We start from the raw sequence: 23,032 nt of genomic DNA, 5'->3' as shown, positions 1-23,032 counted from the left end.
CATCTCCCCCAACCACCCCCCCCCCAAAAAAAAAACTCCCACAAAATTGTATAAAATTATCTTCAGATTGTGTGTATAAGGTATTTATGAAACACATATGAAATTTGTGCTCAGACTTGGGTCCCATCCACAAAACATCTCATTACTATATGTACAATTCTAAAACCCCGAAAAAATCCTAAACCCGAAATACATCTACTCCCAAGAACTTCAGGTGAGTACTTGGGACCAGATGTAATCTGTACTCAAAGTTTTCCCCTAAAAAAAGATAGGCTTCCAGGGTGTGGTAGTCTATGTCTATAATCTATAATCCCAGCAACTGGGGAAACGAAGGCAAGGGGATCACAAGTTTGAGGCCAGCCTCAGCAATTTAGCAAGACCCCGTCTTATAATAAAAAGGGTGAGGGGAGTGAGAGGAGTAGTGGGGCTGTGGGGATGGGAAGGACAATAGAATGAGAAAGATTATTACCTTATATACATGTATGATTACACTACTGGTGAGACTCTGCACCATGTACAGCCAGAGGAATGAGAAGTTGTGCTTCATTTGCACACAATATGTCCAAATGCATTCTACTGTCATGTATAACTAATTAGAACAAATAAAAAAAAGAAATAGGGCTGGGGATGTGGCTCAAGCGGTAGCGCGCTCGCCTGGCATGCGTGCAGCCCGGGTTTGATCCTCAGCACCATATACAAAGATGTTGTTTCCGCCGAAAACTAAAAAATAAATATTAAAAAAAATTCTCTCTCTCTCTTAAAAAAAAAAAAAAGAAATAAAAATAAAAAAGGTTGGTGGTAAAGTGCCTCTGGGTTCAATACCTAATACTGAAAAAAAAAAAACAAGAAAAGAAAAGAAAAACAGGCTTCCATCCCTGGCAATTTCACTGATATCCCCACGATCAGTTTTTTTTGTTTTTAATCCATCAGTGCTTTGCTTACCAAGTTTAAAAGTTCCCGAAGCATTTCTAGGGGAATATTGAACTCTTTATAGGTGATGCCATTGAACAGAGGAGAGACTGAGAAACTGGAGCTGATGGTGGAGAAGTAGTACTCGGGCTCCAGAGCAGTCCCATCGGGCAGGCAGGAGGCTGGCAAGAAAAAAAGGCAGGGTGGGGAGAAGTTACCCATGGGCACAGATGACCAGGATACTTCCTCAAGCAGATTCTCCTAACAACCAACAAAAACATAGATTTGACTTTGTTTATATTCCAATTCCTTGCTTGTTTTTATTTTTTTCTTGTGGTATTGAACTCAGAGGTGCTCTACCACTGGCTACATCCCCCAGCCCTCTTATTTTGTTTTTAAATATGTTTTTAGTTTTCAATGTACCTTTATTTTATTTATATGTGATGCTGAGAATCAAACCCAGTGCCTCACACATGCTTAGTCAAGCACTCTACCACTGAACTACAACTCTAGCTCCCTCTTATTTTTTTTTAATTTTTTATTTTGAAACAGGGTCTTGCTAAGTTGCTGGCTGTCCTCGAACTTAATGATGCATCTGCCTCAGGGTCTGAGGAGCTGAGATTATGGGCATGTGCTATCACACACAGATCTCTGCCTTTTTTTTTTTTGTAGTTGTAGTTGGACAGAATGCTTTTATTTATTTATTTTTAATGTGGTGCTAAGGATCACACCCAGTGCCTCACATATACTAGGCAAGTACTCTGCCACTTAGCTACAGCCCCAGCCCCCCACCTTTTTAAATTAACAAGTAAAGGCTGGATTGTAAATCCTTGGAGAGCTACACCTCTCACGTGACTATTTCAGGTCAAAGGCTCAGATATGATGGTGTCTTAATACTTTCAACCCAGAAAATGTAAATTCATGTATGGGAAGGAGAGAAAAAGATTGATACCTTTTTTAATTTTCTGGTTGTGGGAATTGAACCCAGGGTCTCATATATGCTAGGTAAGAGTTCCACCAATGAGCTACACCCATCCTTTTTTTTTTATATACCAAGATTGAACGCAGGGAGGCTTAACCACTGAGTCACATCCATAGCATTTAAATTTTTTTTTTTTTTTTTAATTTAGAGACAGGGTCTCACTAAATTGCTTAGGGCCTCACTAAGGTGCTGAGGATGGCTTTGAACTCATGATTGTCCTGCCTCAGCCTTCTGAACTGCTGGGATTACAGGTGTGTGCCATTGCACCTGACACATCCAGCCCCCTTTTTTTCTCCCAGGGTCAGGGATCAAACTTAGGGCCTTGCGTGCGCTAGGCAAGTGCTCTGCCACTGAGCTAAATCCCCAATCCCACACCCCAGCTCTTTTAAAAATTATTTTGAGGGGCTGGGTTGTGGCTCAGTGGTAGAGTACTTGCCTAGCATGTGTGAGGCATAAGTTTGATTCTTAGTGTCACATATAAATAAATAAAATAAAGCTCAGCTGACAACTAAAAAAAATTTTTTTTAATTATTTTATTTTGAGATAAGTCTCACTAAATTGTACAGATTGGCCTTGATCTTACAATTCTCCCAAGTAGCTGGGATTACAGGTGTGTGCCACAACATCCAGAGAGTGATGCTTTTTTAAACATTCAGCAATGTTAAAAGTTTGAAGTTCACAGAGCATCAAAAATGTTTTATGGGCTGGGGACGTGGCTTAAGCGGTAGCACGCTCGCCTGGCATGCGTGCGGCCTGGGTTCGATCCTCAGCACCACATACAAACAAAGATGTTGTGTCCACCGAAAACTAAAAAATAAATATTAAAAAATTCTCTCTCTAAAAAAAAAAAAGGAATGCTTTCAACATGTCACCATTAAAAAAAAATGTTTTATTACCAAATAGTACAAAAATGCACGCTACTAGAAGTTTCAAAACCAGAACAATCAAGTAAAGTAAGCCAATCACAAAAAGACAAATACTGGGGCTGGAGTTGTAGCTTGGTGATACAGCACTTGCCTAGCACATGTGAGGTACTGGGTTTGATCCTCAGCACCACATAAAAATAAATAAATAAGGACTGGAGTTGTGGCTCAGTGGTAGAGCACTTGCCTGGCACATGTGAGGCCCTGTGTTTGATCCCCAACACTGCATATAAATAAAATAAAAGATCTATTGGCAACTAAAAAAATCTAAATATTAAAAAAAAAGAAAGAAAGAAAATAAAGGTATTGTGTCCATCTACAACTAAAAATAAAAAAATTTTAAAAAGACATTATTGTATGAGCCCACTCCTGTGAGGTACTTAGCACAGTCAACATCCTAGAGACAGTACAATGGTGGCTGCCAAAAGCTGTGAGGAGAAAATGGGGCATTATTGTTTAATAGGTACAGAGTTGCAGTTTTACAAGATGAAAAGATTTCTGAAGATAGATGGAGGGTTGGTTGATGGCTACACAATATTAAGAATAAATTTAATACCACTGAACTGTATACTTAAAAATGGTAAAGATGGCAATTTTATGTATATTTCACCATAATAAAAAATGAAAGGAAAAAAGTCAAAACAAAAATAAAGTCATTTAGTCATCTGGCACTAATAAATATGAATCCAAAAGCAAATAATTATTTGAAAATCCATTATTAAAACACATTAGCACCAGTTGCAGAGGCGCACACCTGTAATCCCAGGGGCTTGGGAGGCTGAGACAGGAGGATCGTGAGTTCAAAACCAGCCTCAGCAATGGCAAGGAGCTTAACAACTCAGTGAGACCCTGTCTCTAAATAAAATACAAAATAGGTCTGGGGATGTGGCTCAGTGGTTGAGTACCCTTGAGTTCAATCCCCAGTACCAAAAAAAAAAAAAACACTTTAGTAGGAGAGGGTGGGGTTGTGCTTTAGTAGGAAAGGGTGGTAAAGTGCTTGCCTGGCAAATATGAGGGTTCATGGGTTCAATTCTCAGTACCACATATAAGTAAATGAATAAAATAAAGGCATTGTGTCCAACTAAAAATATTTTTAAAAACATATTAGTAGAGGCTGGGGTTTTAGCTCAGTGGAAGAGTGTGTGAGGCACTGGGTTCAATTCTTAGCACCACATAAAAATGAATAAATAAAACACTGTGTCCATCTAAAACTCAAAAAATATTTAAAAACACATTAGCAGAAAATTATCATTAGAAAATAAATAAGTCTATAATATTTTCATAGCAAATAGTGATCAACAATATCAATCTATAAAGAACCAATAATAAACTGTATGACTTTCTCAAGTACTAGTGCTCAGAAAAAGCAAAGAGTTGAAGTTAGCCCTAATTGTGTCAAAGTTGGGGCATAACATAGTACAACACTGGTGATGCACTGCCAATGGATACAAAACAATAACTTAGAACAGAAGGACACTGTAACAGTACTTCTGAAGGGCCAACATAAGAACTGGTAGACAAACGAGAAAAAAAAACAAGAGAGAACAGTTACTTTAAGAAGAAGACGAAGAATGTGATCCCTCATCTCAAACAGTCACCATGAGATGAGGACAAAGTGCTAAGTGGCTGAGCTAGTATGGGAATTGGAAGAACCAAGGACCAAAGATCTGGGATTTATGTGAGGAAGTATCACTGAAAGTTCAGATAGAAAGTAAATGATCAGATTCATGCTTTTAAAAAATAATATTTGCCTGTCATGGTGGCCCATGCCTATAATCCCAGTGACATGGAAGGCTGAAACAGGAGGAATTCAAGTTCATGGACAATCTCAGCAACTTAGTAAGACCCTAAGCAATTTAGCAAGACCAGGTCTCAGAATAAAAAATAAAAAGGGCTGGGTATATGGCTTCGTGTTTAAATACCCCTGGATTCAAACCCCAGTACCCTCCCCCAAAAAACTTAGTAGTAATAATTCTTCTCATGAGTGGTACTGAATTTTGTCAAAGCTTTTCTCTGCATCTAGTGAGATGACTATGTTTTTTGTCCTTAATCCTATTTGTGTGGTAAATTACATTAGATTTGTAGATGATGAACCATCCTGCCATCTTTGGAATGAAACCAACTTGCTCATGATGTATAATCCTCTTAATATGTTGCTGAATATTATTTGCTAATATTTTATTAAGGATTTTTACTTTTATGTGGTCTGTAGTTTTTTTTCCTGAATGTCTCCTTAACTGGCTTTAGTATCTGGCATCATATAATGAATATGGGAGTATTCCCTCCTTTCTACTTAACGTAATATTTTGAGGAGAATTGGTATTAGCTCTTCTTTAAAGGTCTAGTAGAATTTGGTTGAAAATCTATCTGGTCCTGAGCTTTTTTTTTATTGGAAGACTTTTATTACTGCTTCAATCTCATTCACTTGTTATTAGCCTGTATAGGTTTTCTATATCTCTTGGTTCAATTTGAGGAGTCTATATGTATCTAGAAATTTAACTATTCTTCTAGGTTTTCTCATTTAATAGAGTATAGGTTTTCAGAATAATCTGTAACGATCCTCTGGATTTCTGGGAAGTTTTTTGATGATGAAACCACGGATAGAAGGAACTTAACCTCAACATCATAAAGGCAATATATGACAAACCCAGAGCCAACGTCATGCTCAATGGGGGAAAACTGGAAGAATCTCTTGAAAACCAGGAATGAGACAAGGATGTCCACTCTCATCAATCCTATTCAACACAGTACTTCAAATTTTACCTCAGAGCAATTAGTCAAGAAAAGGAAATAAAAGGAATATAAATAGGAAAGAAAGAAGCCAAATTGTCACTGTTTGCAGATGATATGATCCTATACTTGGAAGATTCAAAAAGGTTTACCAGAAGACTAATAGAATTTATAAACAAACAATATAGCAGAATACCTAATCAAAAATCAATAGCTTTCCTGTACATCAATGATGAATTTTCTGTGGAAAAAAAAAGTAAGATCTTGGAATAAATCTAATCAAGGAGGTGAAAGACTTCTACAATAAAAATTATAGAACAGTGAAGAAGGAAACTGAAGATGTTAAAATGGCCACATTACCAAAAACAATCTACAGAATCACTGCAATCCCCATCAAAATACCAATGACATTCTTTGTAGAGGAAAAAAAAAAAAAAACAGTTCTAAAATTCATATAGAAGAATAGAAGACTTGGAATAGCCAAAGCAATTCTAAGCAAAAAAAGAAAAACATATAAAAACAATGCTGGAGACACCATAACACTTAGATGACTTCAAATTATACTTCGGAGCTATATTAACAAAAACTGCATGGTACTGACATAAAAACAGACACATAGACCAATAAAACAAAAGACACAGAGACAAACACATATAGATAAACTGTATATTCATATGTAGAAGAATGAAACTAGATCCCCATTTCTTACCCTAAATAAAAGTCAACTCAAAATGATCAAAGAACTAAGAATTGGACTAGAAACTTTGTAACTGCTAGAAGATAATGTAAGGTAGTTAATACTTCAACATATGGGTACAAGCAACACCTGTTTCAATAGAACCCCTAAAGTTTGGGGAATAATACCAAGAATTAATAAATGAAATGGCCTCAAATTAAAAAGCTTCTGAACAGCAAAGGAAACAATCAGATATTTCATTTCACTTCAATTAGAATGGCAGCCATAAACAATACAAATAATAATAAATGCTAGAGAGGATATAGCAAAAAAGAAACACTTATACACTATTTGTGGGATTATGAATTAATATAACCACTATGGAAATCAGTATGGAGGTTTCTCAAAGACTAGGAATGAAACCAAAATATGACCCAGTTATACCACTCTTTAGTGTTTATCCTACAGAATTAAAGTCAGCATATTATAGTGATACATGCATACCCATATTTATAGCAGCAGAATTCACAATAGTCAAATTAGGGAACCAGCCTACTTACCCATCCGTGGATGAATGAATAAAGAAAATGTGAGATATCTATATACACACATACATACATACAAACATAATGGAATCTTATTCAGCTATAAAGAAGAATGAAATTATGTCATTTGCAGGACAAATGGAACTTAAGGGGAGAACAGTAGATTAGAAAAAGGGGACCAAGGGGAGGGGAGGGAGAGAGGAGAGGAAGGAGAGAAAAGAGAGTGAAGGTACTGAGGAAGGAAAATTATGGAATTACATTGTTTTATTGTGTGTATCTATGAATATGTAACAATAAATCCAACTGTATATAAAACTATAATGCACCAATAAAAATTTCAAAAAGATGGGCACAATAGCTTATACCTGTAATCTCAGAAACTTGGAAGGCTGAGACAGGAGAATCACAAGTTTAAAACTAGTCTTAGCAACTTAGTGAAAAATAAAAAAGGCTGGGGATATAGCTCAGTGGTTAAAGAAAAATAATAATAAAAAATAAATCCCCTGGATTCAATCACCAGTACCAAAAACAACAAATTTTTTAAAAGAAGAAAGAAATTTTAAAATAATAATAATTCTTAAAAAATATTCATACAGGACTGAGGAAAAAGGCCTAGAAAGGGTAGGGACCTACTGTAAGAAGAATCCAAATGTAACTAGAAGTATATGAACAAACACAGAATAAAGAAGTACACATGCACTGCTGCTTCTTACAGTGAGGTGCACTTAAAAGGTATATATCATCCCTTTGCTCACAGCTTGCCAGCACAGTAGGTAGTAGATCTGCTAAAGGAACATTAGAGCTTGCACAATCAGTAGTACCTGAGTGTGCCTCCATCCGGCCACTTAAATGAATATATAAAACTATAATTCACCACTATGGGGAGAATCCATTGCCAAAAAAGGTAGACAGAGATGTTTACCAGGGAAAGAGAAGGTTTTACATCATGGCTGTCCTTAGAAGCCCCAAAGACCTGGGGATAGCAAGGGTTTTAGGGCCTGGAGGATATATTCTACACCTAGACAAGTGGATCTCTTTGGAAGGTGAGTGAACTAGGCCTTTAGTTCTAACATATACATAAAATGTAACACATTAGCCAGGTTCAGTGGCACCTGCCTGTCAATCCATCTGCTCAGGGAGACTGAGACAAGAGGACTCCAAGTTCCAGACTAGCCTGGGCAACTTAGTAAGACTTTGTCTCAAAATCAAATTTAAAAAGAGTTGACGATATAACTCTGAGATAGATCACTCCTGGGTTCAGTCCCTAGTTATACACAAAACAATAAACAAAACAAAACAAAACCATGAAACATGTTATACTCTTACACATCCAAGAGATACTGCACAAAAAGCTGCCCACATTTATTGGAATTTAGACACTAACTCTCCTCTTTTTTTTTTTTTTTTACTTATTTTTTAGTTTTAAGTGGATACAATATCTTTATTTTATTTTTATGTGGTGCTGAGATTGAACCCAGTGCCTCGCACATGCTAGGCGAGTTCTCTACCACTTGAGCCACTACCCCAGCCCATAGACACTCTCTTTTTAAAAAATTCCCCTTGTATCTCTCAAGATGGCCTTGAGATGTGCTCTTTTAGCAACCAGAATCAATCAAAACTAGAAAAGACAATATTATGTGGCATGGAATTCTGGTTTCTCCATTTCCTATCACTTGACTCCCCACAAGGGTAAAGTGAACATAATTTTAACATGTGTCTGGTATGGCACAAGGGTATTCACATGAATCAAGTTTAATAAATCATATGAAAGTATTTTGAGCAGCAAAGCTCCATAAAGTAGTATTACTACATTCTTCAACATCATCTATATTCTGATGGCAGTCATTTGGGGTTCTGTAATAATTCTCTGTACTTTCCTATTTAAAATATCTGAAAACAGAAAATAAATGCTTTTTAAAAGCTTTCTACTCTGTATCCATGACAATAGAACAGACTCACAGTGACCTCTTGTGATGCCAACACTGTTAGAGTTAACATCACAAGAAGTCACTGTGAGCCTGAATACTAAGAAGTCAATATTCCTGGCAGAGAGGTGAAGCTCACCTTCAAAATAGTGAAAGGCAGATCCTCCAGGGGAGCTTGGAGGGGGCATGCCACGTTCCGGGCTGACCTGAAACACAACCAGAATTAAATTACAGATCAGAAAAGGCCAGTGAGACTTCAGACCAGTTCGTCTAGGCAAGGTTCGCTCTGCCAGCTCTGTACTTGAAGTCCTCGTTCAAGCCTCACCTCCTCCCTGAAGCCCATTGTAGTTATAGCATTCTCTACTACATACTGTATCGCCAAAGTCTTTGTATATAGTCATATATTTATACTTGATTACTGAGTTGAATTTTTCCTATCTTTTCTCCATTAGTCAATTATGTACTACTTTTTCTTGGTGCTGGGGGACTAAACCAGGGCTTTAGACATGCTAGGCAAGCACTCTATCACTGAGCCACACTTCCAGTCTTCAACTATATACTTCTTCACCAACAAACTCCCACTCAGAATAGTTTGACACCCACTATGAAACAAATTCTTCCCAGGTGTGAAGTAACTTACAAATCTTAAAAAGGATAAGGCAAGCCTCTGCATTAAAGATAATTCTAGTGAGAACCTTTCATGTTTCTTTAAGTTTCCTTGAACTACAGACAAGGGATATTTTCTTTACATGAGCATTGAATGAGATCCTTCTCCCCTGCTCTTCTCCCAGGAGACCAGCCCCACCTGAGAGATGCTGGAAACACTACTGGTTTTCCTTTTTAGGGTGCCCTCCTGACAGACCGTCAGCAGATTGCTGGGGAGGATGGAGCGGAAGTCATTGAAAGAACGCCTTCGGACACCTTCCAGCTCTTCTGGGACTCGCAGGGAATGAGGAAGGACTTTGGGAAAGAGCTTCGAGAGGAGAGACTCTTCTGTGTTGCTGTAACGCCCAAACGCTCGAGAGATTCCTATCAGGCATGGGATTGCATATTTGCAAAGGTATTCTAGAAGACCAAGTGACAGGGTTATGATGAGATAGCTATCTGTGAGAGAGCCATGCTGTACCAACTTGTAATATTTCACAACCCACCTAACAAATGTGAAGGTTCAGAAAGAGCCATAGTATTAGGGTCAACCCCAAGGGCTAACCAGTGATATTTCCAACCCATCATTAACAACTTCAGACTATGTTTCCATTACAGCTAATCTCTTGGAAGGTCTTGATATATTCATGATACATTCAAATCAATAATATACTTAGGTCATATTTTCAGGTAGGTACCTTAAATTTAATTAATATATTCATATCTCCTTAGGATCATATTGGTAGCCTTATTTACACTAAGGAAAAAACGATCTTTGAAAGTCAACTAAATAAACTATCCAAATATTAGAGGTGAAAGAATTCAAGTTCAGAGGCTTTCTTGTCCAAGGCTAACCAGCATTTGTGTACAGAACTGTGCTCATGACTCCATGTGCCTCTCAGTATATTAACCCACAACAAATGTAACCTAATACATAAATACATCAGGCTGCATATTAGGTACCAAAAAACAGAGAAGAAAAACAAAGAATAGGAAAAAACAGAAAAGAAAAGCAAAGACTAGAAAAAAACAATGCAAGGCAAAGATGAAGATGAAGATAAAAAAAAAGAAAAAAGCATTTAGATCTATAATCATACCTTTTTCTTGAATCTCCAAGGCCTGGCACATTCCCAAAAGGACATGTAAAACCTGCAAAAGTGCCTCTAAAATCTGTAACAGTCAAGGGAACAATTTATTAAAAAATCAAATAAGTAGCACAAAATTAAATCAAAATTTAAAGGAGCTTTAGGTATGTATCATCTTGACTTAACCCTCCACTATTGTCATATGGTGACTTCAGAGTCAGAAACCCTGATTCTCTAGGCAAGTACAGAAATCCTTTTAACAATGTGTCATGAAGTCCTCCTGGGGCTTGTACCTAGCAGCCCTTAGAGCTACTCCTTTCTTTATATTCACTAAATAGGTGATTAGTGTCCATATAATCTCTTTTCATAGTTAAATAGCCCTCATTCTTTCCTATCTTATTCCTTCTGATTAAAAGTTATTTATGACACTAATTGTCTGCTTATGTTGCTACTACAGTCCAACTTGTCACATCTGTCTGAAAGTGTAGTGCTCAGAATAAAATATATTAATATTCCAGGAATGCAGGAACTCACCCAGAGTAATCAACAAGTTAAACACATGAACAAACCATTAGCTTTTTAGTAGCCACTTCATGGTGCTGGCTCAAAGACCTTACAGATAAATAAAATGCTTAAATCCTTTTCATAAGTACTACTCTACAGCTATGAAACCTCTACTTCTGCAGTTATTTTTAATTTTTAAATTTATCCCCACAAAAGTACATAGTATTAATGTTAGCTTATTGGACTAGTCTTCATTTCCCAGCTTTGTGCCTCTACAACTGAAATCAACTTGCTTTTTAGATCTTCACTCAAAATACTGGCTCATTTTCCGGGCTGAGGTTGTGGCTCAGTGGTAGAGTGCTTGCATCACATGTGAAGCACTGGATTCGATTCTCAGTAATATATATAAATAAATGAATAAAATAAAGGTTCATCTAAAAAAAAAATACTGGCTCATTTTCCTCCAATGGTTGGAGGCAGGCCGTTGGAAGTTCCTGCCAGGCCAATATCGCAATCATCCTCTGGGGAAGTCCTTTAGGTAGATGTGAAAATCATATGAATCTGGCACTTAGGCCATATAATTGGTCCAGAATGTCAAGAGAGGTTCTTGACCAATGTTTTCATGAAGTTCAACTAGACAGCATCTACCTTATTTTTCTCAACTATGAGTCTTAGAAAACGAAAATTAAACTGGTCTTCCATGACTTGTTGATAACCCAAATTTCCTTTATTTTCCTAATATTAAATAATGCTGAATAACCTGTAAAGGTCTAAAAAAAAATCAATAGAGATTGAGTACCCCTTATCAAAATGCTTGGGACCGTAAGTGTTCTGGATGTCAGACATTTTCAGATTTTGGAATATCTGGATGTACATAAGGAGATTTGTTGGGGATAAGACACAAGTCTACACAAAAATTCATTTGTTTCACGTATACTTAAGGAAGATACAACCTGTACGTTTGCCCATTTCACATATTAAAGTCATTTTGTTAGCTGCAATGTTGACCTTTTTATTTTGATAAATGTTATTAATAGACCCTAAACCTAAAAATAAATGAAGAACCTAAATTAGAACTGAAAAAACATCACTAGTTTGGAACATTTAGCATGTAGGAAGGCAACTAGGCACTCCTTGGCAGAACCTAACAATGGTAACCTACAAAAACCAACTTTATGAAATTTTATGAAAAATTTAGTTAAGAAAAAAGTTTAAATTAAGGTGATATTCTTTTTTTAATTTTTTTTATAGTTGTACACAATAACTTTATTTTATTTATTTATTTTTTTAAAATGTGGTGCTAAGGACTGAACCCCGAGACTTGCATGTGCAAGGCGAGCACTCTACTGCTGAGCCACAACCCCAGCCCCAACATTCTTTATTTATAAAGGAGGGAGGGAAAGGGCTGGGGGTTAGAACACCTCCTTAGAATCCTAGCACCCCCTAAAAAAGGAAATTTGAAATACATGCTATTAACATTTCCAATAAAATTAACAAGAACTAAAAAAAGGTCTGGGCACTGAGAAGTAAAAACTACATAGAAAATTCACTCTATGAATGACTTCAATCCCTAACCTAGAAGAAGGGAAATGAGCTACCTCTGCCTTTTTCTGCCTACTTCACAGTGTTTTGAGGAATGCTGAATATTGTAAGACTCACCAGATCTTTCAAAACAAAACAAGCTGAAAAATACTAAAAGCAATCATGAAATATTTTTTAGGTCTGTTATTAATCATACGAAAGGAAACCAATCACACTTCAATTGCCACCCCACCTCCCATCACTTTGGAACTCTTTTTGATCTAATAGCAATGAACAAGTTATCACATGCTTACCTCATCCCTAAGTGAAGGGTCCCTATAAGCCACATCAGAGAGCAAAGTAACCAGGCAAAAGCTAAAGCTCTCTGCAACTGGGAGTGCACCTGAAAGATATGAAGACAGGAATCAGATCATTAGAAATAAGACACTGGGCCACACCTGCTGGCCATCCAATTTAGTATGTTCCTTTTCACATGACTTGCCAAGGTACCACTTATATCAGCTGCCCTCAATGAGAACAGACATGGGCCTAAGGATTTGCTAAGAAATACCTCTTTCTTTAAGCAAAATACTTTGGTTTAGTAAACTTAATGTTTCCTGAGTTAATTTACAGTTTGAGATTACAGAGCCTACTGGAACTGTGAGATTTCATATTTTATTCCCTTCCTAAATAAAAGTGAGAAATCAGTCTTCACGTATGAGATGGTACAAAAAAACTATCAAGCACATATTAATATTACATTAACCTGAATGAAATGTTGATTACATTTTCTATGTTTTGACAAATAGGAAAAATCTTAATAAGAGCTTCCAAAGATTTGCTCTAGAGCTAGGAATGCAACTTGGTGGTAGAGTGCTTGCCAAGTAAGCAGAAACCCTACTTTAAATCCCCAGTACCATAAAAGATTTACTCTTTTCCACAAAAGCTTTTTTGTTTGTTTTTGGTTCTGAGAATTGAAAACAAGGTCTCCTGCATGCTAAGTATAAACTCCACAACTAGGTGACACCCCCATCTCCACTTCCTAAGCTTTTAAGTCCTTCCACCACTAAACCTTCTACCAGGAAGGTTCTTAGGAACCCTCAGCACTGGAGGGAGTGCTCTGCCTAAAAGACCTATGCAGTCCTTTTACCAAGAAATACTTTCAAATGTTAGAAACAATGCCAGTTGGTTCAATCATGATGAAATATATAGTCAATTTTTTTTTTTACTTGTAGATGGACACAATACTGTTACTTTTATATATTTTTATATGGTGCCAAGGATCGAACCCAGTGCCTCACATATGCCGGGCAAGTGCTCCACCACTGAGCTACAACCCCAGCCACGTAGTCAATTTTAATACTGAATCAGGATATATAAGTACCCACTGTTTTATAGATATATTCATAATACATGGCAGAAGATTGTTACACTTGGAATTTTAAGATATAGTTCCGGATGGTTTTCAAACTTGAGTGTGTGTTGGGGACTTATTAAAACGGCCTACATGCCACCCCCAGAAAGTTCTGGTTCAGTAGAGATCTAAAGTAGGGACTGGGAGTGTGTATTTCTGACAAGTTCCAGGTGATGCTGATGCTTCTGATCTGGGGTGACATTTTGAGAACTGCAGATACTAACTCCAGCTGTTATCCAAAGGTGCTATATCAGGCCTCACAGAGGCAGATTTCAAAGAAACTTCAGTCTTACACATTATGAACCTTAAAATGCTGGAGGCCTTCCAAGCAGAATTTGGAGCCTTGGGAAATAACAACGCAAGAACATCAATGTTACTGGTACTTAGTACCAAGCATGGCACACAGTGAACCTATATGAATATTTGGGAAGGGACAGAAGAAAGATAGTAAGGAGAGAGAAAGGGAAAGAGGGCAGTAGATAGGAGGAAAGGCAAAGACTATTACTTTCACTTTGGCCCCTAAAAGAATATTAAAATAAAATACATACTAAACAGAAACACATTATTCCATTTCTAAAGGTACAAAATTTAACTGAAGCTTAACAACAGCAACAAAACGATAAAACTAATTATAATGAATATTGTAGCTGAGTCTGCATCATTCAACTCACCCTTTTGGAAGAGCTTCAATGCAATGTGGAAAAACCTCCCTTCAGAAGTGAGTATATTAATCTAAGAGTTTAGACTAAGGTTTGAGGATGAGCAGGTGACCCAATTCCAACTAATGACAAGTTCTTACTCTCCAAAGAGCACAATGGAAAGCTGCCAGGCCACCTGCCTTCTCCTTCCTTTGCACATCACACTGGACAATGGTGAGTAAGCTCGGCCCACAATGCTGCAGGCAATTAGTTGTTCCACAGCCAGGAGTGAGATCAATCAGAAGTATCCTAACTGGTATGTTAGTATAAATAAACATATGATCCCTAAAGAAGCTGAACATATTTTCCCTTGTATTCAGGGAAAACGTTACACAAATTTACCTCTGCCTTTCCGAGATGTGCTTTCTTCTACCCAATAAACTTTTGGAAGTCCTTTGAGAAGTCGAAGAAGATAAGGAACCACACAGTCTTTGTGCTTAAAAAAAAAAAAAAAAAAAAAAGTTGTATTTAATAAATGACTGGTAGCCTCTTTCACATAGATTAAGCTCAAAGCAAAGCATATCCACATCCCAAGCATCTCAAAGATTCTCCAGGGATAATATAAATCAAGTACAAAAGCTCACATGGCATCACACACTTTGTTTCCACATAGCAAAGTCCAGAGAATGTTATATAAGCCTATACTGTGAGGGCCTAAAAGAAGTGCTCAAACCTGCCCTTTGCAGCTGAGTGTCCAGGCTGCTTGGGTCTTCTCTGGGTGGTGGTACACCACTACGAGGGCTTCTCCAGAGATATGTATGTGTACACAAAGTCACCTTCAGTGAGATGGTTTCAGATCACCCAAAACTCATCTACAAGCCCTAGGATAAGATCTTTGGGACTACAGAGAAATTTACAATCACAAGTTTCTCAATTTGCTTTTTGTTGTTCATGTCCCTTGTTCTCTTTGCCTCCTTTTAAAAGCTCTTCTGCTTCATTTTTCTTCTTATTCCTCTCAAGTTTTCATTAACCCAATGAAAAAATTACTTTCCTCAACCAAATGAGCCAATAATATACAGCTTCATAATCTTCCATCATTGTTTTTTTTTTGGGGGGGTGGTTATTGGTAAGCATGCTCTAGAGAAGGAGATTTGATGCTCGTAATATATTTTTTAAAAAATGTGATGGTTTTAAAAACAGCTCCAAGTTCCCACTCAAAGGTGGAATCTAATTCACTTCCCCTTGAAAACTGGCCACCTTAGTTATTTCTTTTAGTATATATAGAAACTAGCATAAATGTAACTCTGACTTCAGAGACTAGAAATGACAAGGCAACTTACCTGGTTCTTTCTCAGGATACTGGGACTGTAATACAGATATGATGTTGTGACAAGGCCCATGCCACATGGAGAGGCCATGTATACAGAGGTGTCCTGGCCAAAAGACCTAGGATCAACCCCCAGGTACGTGCATGAATAAGCTTTCACATAATACCATTACCAGCTTTTGACCCTCCCCTTCTGACACCCAACAGAGTAAACAGTGACTCTTCTAAGGTCTGTCTAGATTGCAAATTCATAAGCAACAAACAAAAAGAAACAACAAACAAAATGATAGTATTAACCCACTAAGTTTGGGGAGTTTGTTATACTACAATAACCAACAGATAGAATTTTTTCTTTAATAAAAAACAAAACAATTTCTCCTAACTGATAAAATACAGCTGTGTAGGATCCTAGAGAGTACCCAAAGCTCCAAGGGGCCTGCACTACTTGGCTCCTTGTGGCAGAAGTGGCCCTGGTTGGCTCTTCCCTAAATAAACTGTGATGGCTTTAGTAGCATGTAGTGAGTAAAATCACCTCCACTACATTGAGTCACAGTTGCTGCCAGGTTAGCCCATGGACTAGACACAAGGAGGCCAATGCACAGCCCATCATGTAAGGAGGGTAAGGAATATAAATATCAGGTGAACCAAGATATAGCTGGTCCCTAGGGTATTCTCAGGAGTCAGACAAAGCATTCTGGATTCCTTTCCTAGTATCCATGAAACCAATGGACTTTCCCTAGAAGCGTAAGCAAACTATATGATCCAAAGGACAATGTCATATGCCATCTAGAACCCTCCCAATCCTCACTCAGAACCAGAAATACACCAAAGGTAATTTGTACTCCTCTCTTGCTGGTCATCTTAAAAAGTCCAATACGAGTACAACATCATGGGGACTTATAGATAAATCTAACAAGTAATGTGTTTGACAAGGATATTTTCAACCAATATAAACATTTAGATGACAGTAGTTTCTTGTATTCTTAAAAATATTTTCTGCCCTCTATATTCTTTTTATATTTAAATAGGACTTGGCAAATAGAAAAGTAGAAATGATTTTCTTTCTTTTCATGTTAATAAATATACAGAAGAAAAATAATAAATGCAGTTTATGCATCTCATTTTGGTTTTTCATGTGACCTTGGTCAGGCAACCTATTTAATTATTAAAAGCTGAACTACCAGGTTCCCTGTGGATAAAATAAATGCCAATAAAATGTTTATTTTTTTCAAATGTATAAATACTTTGTCAAAAAATATTAGTGCTTATTGGAGTGAAATTTCTAGGACATGCAAGCTCATTTCTTAGATAAATCTAACATCTTTATTTTCCTAACAGCATGACTGAATTTACAATTTAAAAAGCGATAGTGATAAAAATAAAACAATAAATAAAATATTCCCAAGTTTGAGGCAACTTTAGTGAGACTCTATCTCAAAATAAAATTAAAAGGGTTGGGAGTGTAGCTCAGCGATAGAGCACCCCAGGTTTAATATTCAATCCCCAGGACTGAAAAAGACAAACTCCCACCAGTTGCATGTTTCCCGCTGCTCCCTCCCATTTAACCATGTTGATTAGGTGGGAATGCATTCTTCTAATATTACATTAAGTAAATATAAGCAGATACAAATTTAAATGCTCATTATACACCCTTTACACTCTAGAAACTTAAAATTTAGTAATAAAGAGTTACCTGAAGATCAGATTCAACGAGAAAAATGCCCAATGCAATTACTGCATCTCTTCGTCTTTCATCTAGTTGAAAGATCCCATGGAAATCTACTGGGCACATGCAAAGCAACTTTTGGACCTGGAAAATAAAGTTAAAAAAAAAAAAAATATATATATATATATATATATACACACACACACACACTCACACACACACACACACATACACACACATACACACACAAATACACATATGGCTGGAGCGGTAGAGTATCCCTGGGTTCAATCCCTAGTACTGCTATATTAATTAATTAATTAAAACCAAATGTGTAAAACACTTGGAACTATATACATAGAACACAGTAAAGCTCAATAAACAGTATTCACTGTTACTGGGATATGCCCAAACAGTGGCTAGCACAAGGCAAAGTAGGTAATATGTGAGCAATGTACTGAATAAATGGGAAAATTAGATTTATCTTCTAAACAAACCAATAGTAAATGTCTGTCTTTAAGGGACTGAAGACAGCACAGGTTATGTCCATCTTGAGAAGCACCCATCAAAGTATTAAGAAAAACCAGGACCCTGACTTGCTATTTTGTAATAGCCTCAATAAAAAGTCATATCACTGACACTCATACTGTTGTAGTGGCATGTTTTAACAGTGTATCAGTGTATTGCTTGGGGTTTGTCCTGAAAATTCAATTAATAAATTACATTGTAATTTTTTAAAAGAAAGAAGTTTGCTTTTGTTACCTTAGATTTTACTTTTTTTTTATTATTATTGTTACCTTAGATTTTAAACAGGCAAATACAAAGGGATCACAAAGACTTGTAAGCATCTTCTGAGATGGGGGTATAGTATGCACAAGGCCCTTGGTTCAATCCCTAGCATTGCAAAGGAAAAAGGAAAAAAGAAAAAAGAAAAGCATCCTCTCATATAAAGAAAGACAACATTCTCTGTTCTAATAATTTTCCTTCTAGGAATGACTGTAAATAAAAAATTAGAAACTCAGGCAAAGATCATATAGAAATGCATCTACCATCATGTTATATACATATTTACAAATTGGAAACAATCTAAATACTCAATATTAGAAAAATAGTGATTGAACCTGTGAGAGGCCATCCTCGCATGTGATTTGAGTTACCTCTCTGGCTGGGTGAGAGGCGCTTAGACACAACTGTGTTAGAGCCTTCCCTACCCTTTTCCAGGTCCGAGGGCTTGTCCGTGCAGAGGCGTGCCTGGCCACTGCCCTGAAGACCAATCGTCGCCCCTGATCTTGGGATGCTGCCCCCCTTAACCTTCATTGGATGGGATTTTCCCTGGAATTTTTTGTTCCCCAATAAAAGCCCACTCCCTGGCATGTTCTCTCTCTCTTGCTAGTCTCTTCTGTAAACCTCGCCACCACATTAGATGGCTGGAGGCAGGTGCTAGGAGAAGCCATCCAGGAGCTGGTATTAAAGGTAATGAGAGTCTTGTCTCTTTAATTTAATTCTTTTTTTTTTTTTTTTGAGAGAGAGAGAGAGAGGAGGGAGGGAGGGAGGGTGAGAGAGAGAGAGAGGAGGGAGGGAGGGAGGGTGAGAGAGAGAGAGAGAGAGAGAATTTTTTTTTAATATTTATTTTTTAGTATATGGTGGACACAACATCTTTGTTTGTATGTGGTGCTGAGGATCGAACCCAGGCAGCACGCATGCCAGGCAAGCGCGCTACCGCTTGAGCCACATCTCCAGCCCCATTGTCTCTTTAATTTAAAACTCCCTAGCAATTCCTTATGAATCGAACCTTCTTTCATGCAGCCAGCGCTAATCGCGTGGCAGATGAAGCACTTGTTGTAATATTAAGTTGAAGCATATGAAAATGGATATTCAACCATTTCTTGACTACAAAAACAATGCTTTCATAAAGTTCACTTTTAAAAAAAAGTTCACTTTCAATACCAACTGAGCTATATCCCTAGGACATAAAGTTCACTTTTAAGCCGGGCATGGTGGTACACAGCAAGAGGATTACGAGTTCAAAGCCAGCCTCAGCAAAAGTGAGGCACTAAGCCACTCAGTGAGATCCTATCTCTAAATCAAATACAAATTAGGACTGGGAATGTGGCTCAGTGGTTGAGTACCCCTTGAGGTTCAATGCCAGGTAGCAAAAAGAAAAAAAAAATCTCACTTTTAATATTACAGCCACTAAAAGTGGCATTTGCTATATAGTTTGGATCTTGAAAGAGCCAAATTCCCATGCACTAAAGTTTGGTCCCTAGGCTATCAGGAGATAGTAGAACCTGTAAGAAGTGTGGCCTCGTATGAAGTCTTTAGGTAACTGGGTGCATAGACTGGAAGGTGATTATGGGATTCCGGCCTCTTCCTCTCCCTTTTGCCTCCTGGCCATGAAGTGAGTAGTTTTGCTCTGCTACATGTTCCTACCATGATGTACTACCTCACCACAAGCCCAAAACCATAAAGCCAATTGATCATGAACCTCCAAAACTGAGCCAAAATAATCTTCTTCTCTTTTTGACTATTTCAGGTATTTTTTTAAATAGTGACAAAAAAACTAACAGAAAACAGTGATGAAAAGTTTACTAACAGTGTTTTTCTTTTTTAATAAGCAATAACATTAAATAATGTTTTAAGGGTTCTATAAACCCATGAGAGGAATGATCTTATTGTCAAATACAGAAAAAAAAAAAAACCCTACTAGAAAAAATATATCAAAATGTTAAGAGTTTTGAGAGGCAGGGTAACCAGGGGTTTTATTTTTTATTTATTTTTCATAAAGTGCTTTTTTGGTATTTTTCAAAACGCTTCATGGGAAAAATATTCCTTATGTAATCAGGAAAAACATCCAACAAGTTAAAATAGAAATATGTACATCTGGAAATAAATCCATGCTTTTAATGACTACATGCTTAGACAAAAAAAAGCATACAGTAACAGATAAGAAGATAAGGCTAAATCTCCAATTTTTTTCAGTGTTCCTCCTTCACAGAAGGAGAAATACAATAAGAAGAGTGAAATATTTCAGGGATTCAACCACTTTGAAGATTTTTACCAGAAAATAATCTCACATCTTGAAAGAAAGAGTAAAGTCCTTTGGGAAGAAAAAAAAATTTTTTTCCTGTACTAGGTACTGAGTCCAGGGGTGCTTTACCATGGAGCTACATCCCCAGTCCTTTAATTTTTATTTTGAGACAGAGTCTCACCAACATGCTTAGGGCCTTGCTAAGTTGCTGAGGCTGGCCTTGAATTTGCGATCCTCCTGCCTTAGCCTCCCAAGTCACTAGGATTATAGGCATGCATCACTGCTTCTGGCTTTCCAAAAAAAGATTAACAGGAATTTTTATTTGTTTGTTTGTTGATTTTTACAGCCTTATCCATGCCAGGCAAGCGCTCTACTACTGAGTTACACCCCAGCTCTAAAGATCTTTAAAAATATCCCTGCAAATTAAAAATCAAAAGAAAGAGAAATCACAACAGAATGAGTCAATGAGATTCAAACAATGTGATGAGAGTCAACATCAAACCAAACTGGAAGGAAGAATCCAAGGTCCTAGCAAACTCTATGTCCTTTGCCTTGTCCTGTGCAATCAATATCTTGCTTGAACACACACCAGACACACGAAACCACAAACCTGGGAGGTAAAGTAATGTACTAAGACATAGCACAGAGACTCAGAAACTTGTCAAAAGTGCGTAACATGGTTATTAAATATAGAAAAGGTATTTTTAAAAAAGACAACTCATTCCCAGGTGCAGTGGTACACACCTATAATCCTAGCTACTCAGAGGGTGAGTCAGGAAGGTTGCCAAGTCAGTGGTCAGACCATCTCAAAATATAATTTAAAAAGAAATATCCATCTACAACTAAAGAAAATAAATAATTTTTTAAAAAAGGGATTGTAGCTCAGTGATAGATCACTTACCTAGCATGTGCTCAGCACCACATATAAATTAAATACAGGTCCATCAACAACTGAAAAAATTAAAAAAAAAAAAAAAAAAAAGGGATAAAGCAGGGCGCAGTGGCACATGCCTGTAATCCCAGCGGCTCAGGAGGCTGAGGCAGGAAGACTGCGAGTTCAAAGACAGCCTCAGCAATTGCAAGGCACTAAGCAACTCAGTCAGACCCTACCTCTAAATAAAATACAAAATAGGGCTGGGAATGTGGCTAAGTGGTTGAGTGCCCCTGAGTTCAATTCCCAGAAAAAAGGGGTTGAGCTCTATGATAGAGCACTTGCTTAGCATGAGTTCAATCCCCATTACCATCAAAAAAAAAAAAAAAAAAAAAGATACTCATCAATATTCCCACACGCCACATACATAAACACATTTTTGTTTACTTATTTATTTTTGAGATGGAGTCTCCCTCTGTTGTCCAGGCTGGTCTCCAACTCCAGGGTTCAATGGATCCTCCTGCATTAGTCTCCTGAGTAGCTGAACTCCAGGTGTGTCACTGTGCCCAGCTACACTTAAATTTTTAAATATTTTTGCTCTCAGTGCTTTTCCAACCTAGAGACTTCTTTGGGTGCAGGGTAAGAATCATGCTTTGTATACAAATAAATCTAATGTTGACAACTTTTAGCTCAGTGAAAGGCACACAGACTTTGGAATTAGACCTGGAGTCATATAATGTCTCTGGCATAGACCAGTTGGGTGATACGCTGAGCCTCAGCTTCCCTGTCCATAGGGCAGCTTTTGTGGAATTGGAGGAGATAATGTGCCTGATACAAGGCATAGTCACTATCTAGAGTCAGTTCTCACTTAACATTATGTAGGCATTTTCCATGCCACTTATCTTCAAAGATCTTCTTCAGATGGCTTACACTGAAGAGTCAATCAGGTTAATATTCCTTTAATTCATTTATTCACTGTTTACTGGGCACAAATGTAATGTGAGACACTGCCCCAGGTACTGTGGATGCAAAGCAAGAGGCAGTTTAAAGGCCCTAGCTCTCATTCCAGATAAAACAAATAAATGCTGCAGCTAAGGGAGCATAAAGACAAATACAAAATAAGAGGTTCAATTCTCTTTGTTGAAAATAAGAGAATACTTTTAGAAAACTTGTAACTGTACATACTTCCTGCTGTTTCAGAAATGTATATGAATCTACTTGCTAACTAGAAAGGTTTTTGATCTAGGAATATCTTTCCCTGGGAGTCACTTCTCTGGAATGCAAACATTCCTGTTACTATGAGAGAGTAGTAGCCTAACTTCCACAGGTGCCTCCCTCCAAGGTGTAAAACCTCCTCCTGTCAAAAAGATGAGACGTTTGCTTTTCCTCTAGACAAAGCCAAATAGCTAACAGTCACCCAATTACCAAATAAAGTTAAGATGAACTATGCATGATACCATCAAGTCCTCTTACTAGAGGACTAATTATTATTAATGCCGAAAAAGTATGTAATAAGTTGTACCGGCTTGGCCATATAAAGGGCGATATTTCTTTCAGTCTTTGCAATCTCTTGGCAGATTGTCTGATGCACATCACATTCTGGTTTAATGCTTATTCAGTTATAAAAGTGTTTTCTTTACTAC

General features: G+C 37.3%; 1 protein-coding gene across 2 annotated transcripts in view; it reads right to left on the bottom strand.

Moving 5' to 3' along the window:
* Pi4ka (phosphatidylinositol 4-kinase alpha) overlaps positions 1–23,032 on the bottom strand; it is a 128,125-nt gene that overhangs the window by 92,086 nt on the left and 13,007 nt on the right. For both annotated transcript variants that reach the window (XM_058571762.1, XM_046421098.2), the window contains exons 2-8: positions 17,518–17,634; positions 14,900–14,993; positions 12,760–12,848; positions 10,433–10,505; positions 9,496–9,755; positions 8,830–8,896; positions 943–1,091 (exon numbers count right to left, since the gene is read on the bottom strand). In XM_058571762.1, coding sequence (XP_058427745.1) covers positions 943–1,091; positions 8,830–8,896; positions 9,496–9,755; positions 10,433–10,505; positions 12,760–12,848; positions 14,900–14,993; positions 17,518–17,634 — 849 coding nt within the window. The remainder of the gene's footprint in view (positions 1–942; positions 1,092–8,829; positions 8,897–9,495; positions 9,756–10,432; positions 10,506–12,759; positions 12,849–14,899; positions 14,994–17,517; positions 17,635–23,032) is intronic.

This window comes from Marmota monax, unplaced genomic scaffold, assembly GCF_021218885.2.
Source record: "Marmota monax isolate L192 unplaced genomic scaffold, Marmota_monax_Labrador192_F-V1.1 WCK01_AAM20220418_F8-fsc00157, whole genome shotgun sequence".
Taxonomy (NCBI): domain Eukaryota; kingdom Metazoa; phylum Chordata; class Mammalia; order Rodentia; family Sciuridae; genus Marmota; species Marmota monax.
This window is presented reverse-complemented; position numbering and strand designations above follow the sequence as displayed.